The sequence below is a fragment of the Macrobrachium rosenbergii genome, chromosome 17 (assembly GCF_040412425.1).
Source record: "Macrobrachium rosenbergii isolate ZJJX-2024 chromosome 17, ASM4041242v1, whole genome shotgun sequence".
Lineage (NCBI taxonomy): Eukaryota > Metazoa > Arthropoda > Malacostraca > Decapoda > Palaemonidae > Macrobrachium > Macrobrachium rosenbergii.
In genome coordinates, this window is record NC_089757.1 from 40,542,360 (window position 1) to 40,550,764 (window position 8,405).

An 8,405-nucleotide genomic window follows, 5' to 3' on the forward strand; every position below is an offset into this window, starting at 1 on the left:
CCTTAAGTGGCCCTGACAGTTACTGATCTCCTTAAGGAGACAGGCCACCATCCAAAAGGTGGGCAGAAATCCAGCTTTGATGACAAAGGCAAATTTGCCTATGTCTCAAACTGGTATACCCAACCTTAAGTGGCCCTGACAGTTACTGATCTCCTTAAGGAGACAGGCCACCATCCAAAAGGTGGGCAGAAATCCAGCTTTGATGACAAAGGCATAGTTGCCTATGTCTCGAACTGGTATACCCAACCTTAAGTGGCCCTGACAGCTACTGTCTCCTTAAGGAGACAGGCCACCAACCAAAAGGTGGGCAGAAATCCAGCTTTGATGACAGAGGCAAAGTTGCCTATGTCTCAAACTGGTATACCCAACCTTAAGTGGCCCTGACAGCTACTGGTCTCCTTAAGGAGACAGGCCACCAACCAAAAGGTGGTCAGAAATCCAGCTTTGATGACAGAGGCAAAGTTGCCTATGTCTCGAACTGGTATACCCAACCTTAAGTGGCCCTGACAGCTACTGGTCTCTTTAAGGAGACAGGCCACCATCCAAAAGGTGGTCAGAAATCCAGTTGCGATGACAGAGGCAAAGTTGCCTATGTGTTGAACTGGTATACCCAACCTTAAGTGGCCCTGACAGCTACTGATCTCCTTAAGGAGACAGGCCACCAACCAAAAGGTGGGCAGAAATCCAGCTTTGATGACAGAGGCAAATTTGCCTATGTCTCGAACTGGTATGTCTTAAGTGGCCTGACAGCTGCTGATCTCCTTGGAGACAGGCCAACATCCAAAAGGTGGCCCTGCGATGACAAAGGCAAATTTGCTATGTCTTGGTCTGGCCCTGACAGCTGAGACAGGAGACAGGCCACCATCCAAAGGTGGGCAGAAATCCAGCTTCGATAACAGAGGCAAATTTGCCTATGTCTCGAACTGGTATACCCAACCTTAAGTGGCCCTGACAGCTACTGATCTCCTTAAGGAGACAGGCCACCATCCAAAAGGTGGGCAGAAATCCAGTTTCGATGACAAAGGCAAATTTGCCTATGTCTTGAACTGGTATACCCAACCTTAAGTGGCCCTGACAGCTACTGATCTCCTTAAGGAGACAGGCCACCATCCAAAAGGTGGGCAGAAATCCAGTTTGATGACAAAGGCAAATTTGCCTATGTCTCGAACTGGTATATCCAACCTTAAGTGGCCCTGACAGCTGCTGATCTCCTTAAGGAGACAGGCCACCATCCAAAAGGTGGGCAGAAATCCAGCTTTGATGACAAAGGCAAATTTGCCTATGTCTCGAACTGGTATATCCAACCTTAAGTGGCCCTGACAGCTACTGGTCTCCTTAAGGAGACAGGCCACCATCCAAAAGGTGGGCAGAAATCCAGTTTCGATGACAAAGGCAAATTTGCCTATGTCTCGAACTGGTATACCCAACCTTAAGTGGCCCTGACAGTTACTGATCTCCTTAAGGAGACAGGCCACCAACCAAAAGGTGGGCAGGAATCCAGCTTCGATGACAGAGGCAAATTTGCCTATGTGTCTTGAACTGGTATACCCAACCTTAAGTGGCCCTGACAGCTGCTGGTCTCCTTAAGGAGACAGGCCACCATCCAAAAGGTGGGCAGAAATCCAGCTTTGATGACAAAGGCAAATTTGTCTATGTCTCGAACTGGTATATCCAACCTTAAGTGGCCCTGACAGCTGCTGATCTCCTTAAGGAGACAGGCCACCATCCAAAAGGTGGGCAGAAATCCAGCTTTGATGACAGAGGCAAAGTTGCCTATGTCTCGAACTGGTATACCCAACCTTAAGTGGCCCTGACAGCTACTGGTCTCCTTAAGGAGACAGGCCACCAACCAAAAGGTGGGCAGGAATCCAGCTTCGATGACAGAGGCAAAGTTGCCTATGTGTCAGACTGGTATACCCAACCTTAAGTGGCCCTGACAGCTACTGGTCTCCTTAAGGAGACAGGCCACCAACCAAAAGGTGGGCAGGAATCCAGCTTCGATGACAGAGGCAAAGTTGCCTATGTGTCAGACTGGTATACCCAACCTTAAGTGGCCCTGACAGCTACTGGTCTCCTTAAGGAGACAGGCCACCAACCAAAAGGTGGGCAGAAATCCAGCTTCGATGACAGAGGCAAAGTTGCCTATGTGTCAGACTGGTATACCCAACCTTAAGTGGCCCTGACAGCTACTGATCTCCTTAAGGAGACAGGCCACCAACCAAAAGGTGGGCAGAAATCCAGCTTCGATGACAGAGGCAAAGTTGCCTATGTGTCAGACTGGTATACCCAACCTTAAGTGGCCCTGACAGCTACTGGTCTCCTTAAGGAGACAGGCCACCAACCAAAAGGTGGGCAGAAATCCAGCTTCGATGACAGAGGCAAAGTTGCCTATGTGTCAGACTGGTATACCCAACCTTAAGTGGCCCTGACAGCTACTGGTCTCCTTAAGGAGACAGGCCACCAACCAAAAGGTGGGCAGGAATCCAGCTTCGATGACAGAGGCAAAGTTGCTATGTGTCAGACTGGTATACCCAACCTTAAGTGGCCCTGACAGCTACTGGTCTCCTTAAGGAGACAGGCCACCAACCAAAAGGTGGGCAGAAATCCAGCTTCGATGACAGAGGCAAAGTTGCCTATGTGTCAGACTGGTATACCCAACCTTAAGTGGCCCTGACAGCTACTGGCCTCCTTAAGGAGACAGGCCACCATCCAAAAGGTGGGCAGGAATCCAGCTTCGATGACAGAGGCAAAGTTGCCTATGTGTCAGACTGGTATACCCAACCTTAAGTGGCCCTGACAGCTACTGGTCTCCTTAAGGAGACAGGCCACCAACCAAAAGGTGGGCAGGAATCCAGCTTCGATGACAGAGGCAAAGTTGCCTATGTGTCAGACTGGTATACCCAACCTTAAGTGGCCCTGACAGCTACTGGCCTCCTTAAGGAGACAGGTGGGCAGAAATCCAGTTTCGATGACAGAGGCTGATTTCCCTAATGAGACAGGCTATGAACATCGGAGAGTTATTAGCAAATGTCAGCCCTGACGAGAAGAAAATAAGAAGAATTGAGAAGACTGTCCGTAAAATCCATTCCACTGATGCTTCCATTCTCTTTAACAAGAAATGCTTGAGAGAGGGTCCGTTACCTTCAATTATTATCATTATTATTATTGAGGAGAAGACCTTCTGCAAGGGTAGAATTTTTAATATAATAGCTTTTTCTGGCAGCCAGAATTCTGACTGGCCGTTTGTTGGTGCTGTTCCGTCACATTCCGAGGGTTGTTGCGATCGCCTTGGTCCAGTCGATGAGGTTGGCTGGAGGATGGGTGTTTGGGAGGTGGGGGGCCTCCCGTTGGCTGAAACCTTGGGGGTGGGGTGGGGATACAGCAGCCAACACCCATCCCAAAGCCGACCCCATCGTATGGACCAAGAAGATCGCAACGCCTCCGGAACACAACGCAGCAGCATCAACTCGCAACCAGTCAAAATCCTTCAGTCTTGGTCTTTCTCCTGTTTGATCCTTCTTCGCATTCTTCCTCTTCGTCATCTTCGTTTTCTTCATCACATTCTCAGCTCCTTTACACGACAATCCAACAAATTATCATCGTCCTTTATTCCAATTCCCAGGAAAAGAAGTGCAGACCGAAAATCTTCTGTCCCAATACAGCGATCAGCTTGTGCCTCCAGTACTTGTCGGCGATGAAGAACTTCTTCTACCTGCGTCCTCTCCTGCGTGCTTTCTTCTTCTTCTGCCTTTTTTCAGTAGTGCTTGTGCCTGACTCGATTTCTTCTGGTTTTCTTTCAGCCACCTCACTCTGGAATGTTCCATCTTGATCTGCTGGTTCAGCCATCTTGTCTCTGAGAACCTCGTTCTCTTCAACCAGAGAATCATTCTTGTACTTTTCACTTACTGTAGAATTATTCACTGAGGCCATTTCCTGTTCTCTTTCGGACAATTTCTCCTTCAGCTTTTCATTTTCCCGTTGCAGCAACTGAACTCGATCTTCCAGGATATGGACATTCCTCTGCGCCTCATTTCCAAGATTTTTTTCTGGATCACGATTTCTTGCAAGAAGAACAGGTACTTCTCGCTGTGAGGCTCTCAACTGATTTTCGAGTTTTGTGTTCATCTCTCTCAGTTTCTTCCTTTCAGCTTCGTGGGCTTTGATCTTCTCTTCCAGGTAACCGCAATAGAAATCATTGTCGGATGCTTGACTCTGCAGCTCTTCCAGTTTCTCTCGGTTCCTCTCGCACTCTTGGTCTTTGTCTGCGAGTTGCTTCTTGAGATCGTCGACTTCCTTTTCTTTACGGATTAAAGCGTCTTCGTACTCTTCGACTTTCTTTTTCAACTCCTTGCTTAGATCGTCATTCCTCTGGATAAGGTCCGCTTCGTTCTTCTTCTTCTCGTCAGTTTCATGAAGGAGACTCAAGTTTTCCTCCTGAGCCTCCTTCCAGGCCTCCTTCAGCAGAGAGATAATTTCCGTATCTTGGTCAACGTCGTCTTCCAGTCGTGCGATGGCGTCTCGAGCAAGTCGGCCGGTCTTCTTTTCCTCCGTGTAGTTGTCATACAGGTTTCCAAGAAGTCCTCCCAGAATAAGAGCCATCGCGTTTTTACCAATAAAACATCCAAGGTTTTTGATAACACTTCCATTTGCAAAAGACAATATCACTGATCCAGGACGGATCAGAGCCAATAAGTTGTTCACAACAAAAATAACTTTGCCAAGGACAGACATGGTTACCCTTCTTTCAACCTGATCGCAATGCTAGAATCAGAAAAAGCCTCTGATCTGCGGGGATTCCAAAGATCGTCATTTCGGCTTCAGCACGGTTCCTTCTTCTGGAGATTCCTCACGGAGCCTTCGAAAGCCCTTGGAAATATTGAGGGAGGGAATGGTATAAGAGGCTCCTGAAGACGTCGACGGATTCAGAGGTCGTGTAAATGAAGACGACTGTGAAGTTGGACAAATAAAATAATGTCTTCGATGAACAAGTGACTCAAAAGGAAGTTAGACCTTTTATCTTTTCAGTTGCACTTGATTATAACACAAAAAGATGATGAAGAAATAAAAATTCAATAAAAAACAAATATTTAAGATATTTTGATGAGAGAAGTCTAAATTTCTTTAGTTCACTTACACACACCACACACACACATATATATATGTGTGTGTGTGTGTGTGTGTGTGTGTGTGTGTGTTATAATTCTTCTTGGGTGTATGTGATTCTCGAGAGAGAGTGAACTGGATATTATAGGACATTTGTAGCTTAATATTTGTGGATATATATATATATATATATATATATATATATATATATATATATATATATATATATATATATATATATATATATATATATATATATACTGTATATACATATATTATATATATATATATATATATATATTGTGTATATTTATAAATATATGTATAAACATTTATATGTATATATGTATGTGACATCAAGTCACTCCATCTTTAATCCTAGACTTCAATCCTAGAAGTCCATTAATCCTACTTTAGTCCTACACGTCCTTTAATCCAACTTTAATTTAGACCTTCAATCCCAGACATCCTTTAATCCTACTTTAATCCTTAGACCTTTAATCCTAGATATCCTTTAATCCTACTTTAATACTAGACCATCAATCCTAGATGTCCTTCAGTCCTACTTTAATCCTAGACCTTCAATGCTAGACATCCTTTAATCCTACTTTAATCCTAGACCTTCAATCCTAGACGTCCTTTAATCATACTTTAATCCTAGACCTTCAATCCTAGAAGCCCTTTAATCCTACTTTAATACTAGACCTTTGATCCTAGAAGTCCATTAATCCTACTTTAATCCTAGACTTCAATCATGGGCATCCTTCAGCCCTACTTTATTCCTAGACCTTCAATCCTAGACCTCCTTTAATCCTACTTTAATCCTAGACCTTCAATCCTAGATATTTTTTAATCCTACTTTAATCCTAGACCTTCAATCTTAGAAGTCCATTAATCCTACTTTAATCTTTGACGCCCTTTAATCCTACTTTCATTTAGACGTTCAATCCTAGATGTCTTTTAACCCTAATTTAATCCTAGACCTTCAATCCTAGATATCTTTTAATCCTACTTTAATCCTAGACCTTCAATCCTAGAAGTCCATTAATCCTACTTTAATCCTAGACGTCCTTTAATCCTACTTTCATTTGTACCTTCAATCCTAGATATCTTTTAATCCTAATTTAATACTAGACTTTCAATCCTAAACGTCCTTTAATCCTTCTGTAATCCTAGAATTTCAGTCATGGCATCCTTCACTCCTACTTTAATCCTAGACCTTCAATCCCAGACGTCCTTTAATCCTACTTTAATCCTAGACCTTAAATCATTGACATCCTTCAATCCTAGATGTTCTTTAACCCTACTTTAAACCTAGACCTTCAGTCCTGGAAGTTCTTTAATCATACTTTAATCTTAGACCTTCAATCCTACTTTAATCCTAGACCTTCAATCCTGGAAGTTCTTTAATCCTACTTTAATTTTAGACCTTCAATCCTACTTTAATCCTAGACCTTCAATCCTAGAAGTCTTTTAGTTCTATTTTAATCCTACACTCTCAATCCTAGAAGTTCTTTAATCCTACTTTAACCCCAGACCTTCAATCCTACTTATCCTTTAATCGTACCTTAATCCTTAACCTTCAGTCCTAGATACCCTTCAATCCTACTCTAATCCTAGATCTTCAATCCTAAACATCCTTCAATCCTACTTTAATCCTAGACCTTCAACCCTACACATCCTTTAAACTTAGACCTTTAATCCTAGATGTCCTTTAATCCTACTTTAATCCTAGACCTTCTATCAATGACATCCTTCAATCCTAGATATCCTTTAATCCTAGACCTTCAATCCTAGACGTCCTTTAATCCTACTTTAATCCTAGACCTTCAATCAATGACATCCTTCAATCCTAGACGTCCTTTAATCCTACTTTAATCCTAGACCTTCAATCAATGACATCCTTCAATCCTAGACGTCCTTTAATCCTACTTTAATCCTAGACCTTCAATCAATGACATCCTTCAATCCTAGATGTTCTTTAATCCTACTTTAATCCTAGACCTTCAATCCTGGGAGTTCTTTAATCCTACTTTAATCTTAGACCTTCAATCCTACTTTAATCCTAGACCTTCATTCCTAGAAGTCTTTTAATTCTACTTTAATCCTACACCCTCAACCCTAGAAGTTCTTTAATCCTACTTTAACCTTAGACCTTCAATCCTAATTATTCTTTAATCCTACTTTAATCCTTAACCTTCAATCCTAGACATCCTTTAAATAACCTTCAATTACATCCCTTCAATCCTAGACACATCCTTTAATCCTTTAATCCTAGACCTTCAATCCTAGATACCCTCAATCCTACTTTAATCCTAGACCTTCAATCCTAAACATCCTTCAATCCTACTTTAATCCTAGACCTTCAATGCTAGACGTCCTTTAATCCTACTTTAATCCTAGACCTTCAATCCTAGATATCCTTTAATCCTAGACCTTCAATCCTACTTTAATCCAAGACCTTCAATCCTATACGTCCTTTAATCCTAGTTTAATCCTAGACCTTCAGTCCTATATATCTTTTAATCCTACTTTAATCCTGGACCTTCAACCCTATATGTCCTTTAATCCTAGACCTTCAATCCTATTCATCCTTTAATCCTAGACCTTCAATCCTAGATATCTTTTAATCCTACTTTAATCCTAGACATCCTTTAATCCTACTTTAATCCTAGACCTTCAATCCTAGAAGTCTTTTAATCCTACTTTAATCCTACATCTTCAATCCTATATGTCCTTTAATCCAAGTTTAATCCTAGACCTTCAATCTTAGATATCTTATAATCCTATTTTAATCCTAGACCTTCAATCCTATATGTCCTTTAATCCTAGACCTTCAATCCTAGAAGTTCTTTAATCCTACTTTAATCCAAGACCTTCAATCCTATACGTCCTTTAATCCTAGACCTTCAATCCTATATATCTTTTAATCCTACCTTAATCCTGGACCTTCAATCCTATATGTTCTTTAATCCTAGACCTTCAATCCTAGAAGTTCTTTAATCCTAGTTTAATCCAAGACCTATGCATCCAATCCTAGTTTAATCCTAGACCTTCAATCCTTTAATCCTGGACCTTAATCCTATGTCCTTTTTAATCCTAGACCTTCAATCCTAGGGGTCCTTTAATCCTAGAACTTCAATCCTAGAGATCCTTCAGTCCCACTTTAAACCTAGACTTTCAATCCTGGAAATCCTTTAATCCAGGACCTTTGATCCTAGAAATCCTTCAATCCTACTTTAAACGTTGAGGATTTTTTTCCGCCTTGACAAAAAAAATATATAAAGGGGAAAAAACATTTC

The 8,405-nt window shown here is 42.0% G+C and overlaps 1 protein-coding gene across 1 annotated transcript; it reads right to left on the minus strand.

Annotated features, from left to right (window-relative positions):
* Window positions 1-3,708: 3,708 nt before the first annotated feature.
* On the minus strand, window positions 3,709-4,731 carry LOC136847631 (fibrinogen- and Ig-binding protein-like). Its single transcript, XM_067119345.1, has one exon. It carries the CDS (start codon window positions 4,729-4,731, stop codon window positions 3,709-3,711), a length of 1,023 nt encoding a protein of 340 aa, XP_066975446.1.
* Window positions 4,732-8,405: the final 3,674 nt, after the last annotated feature.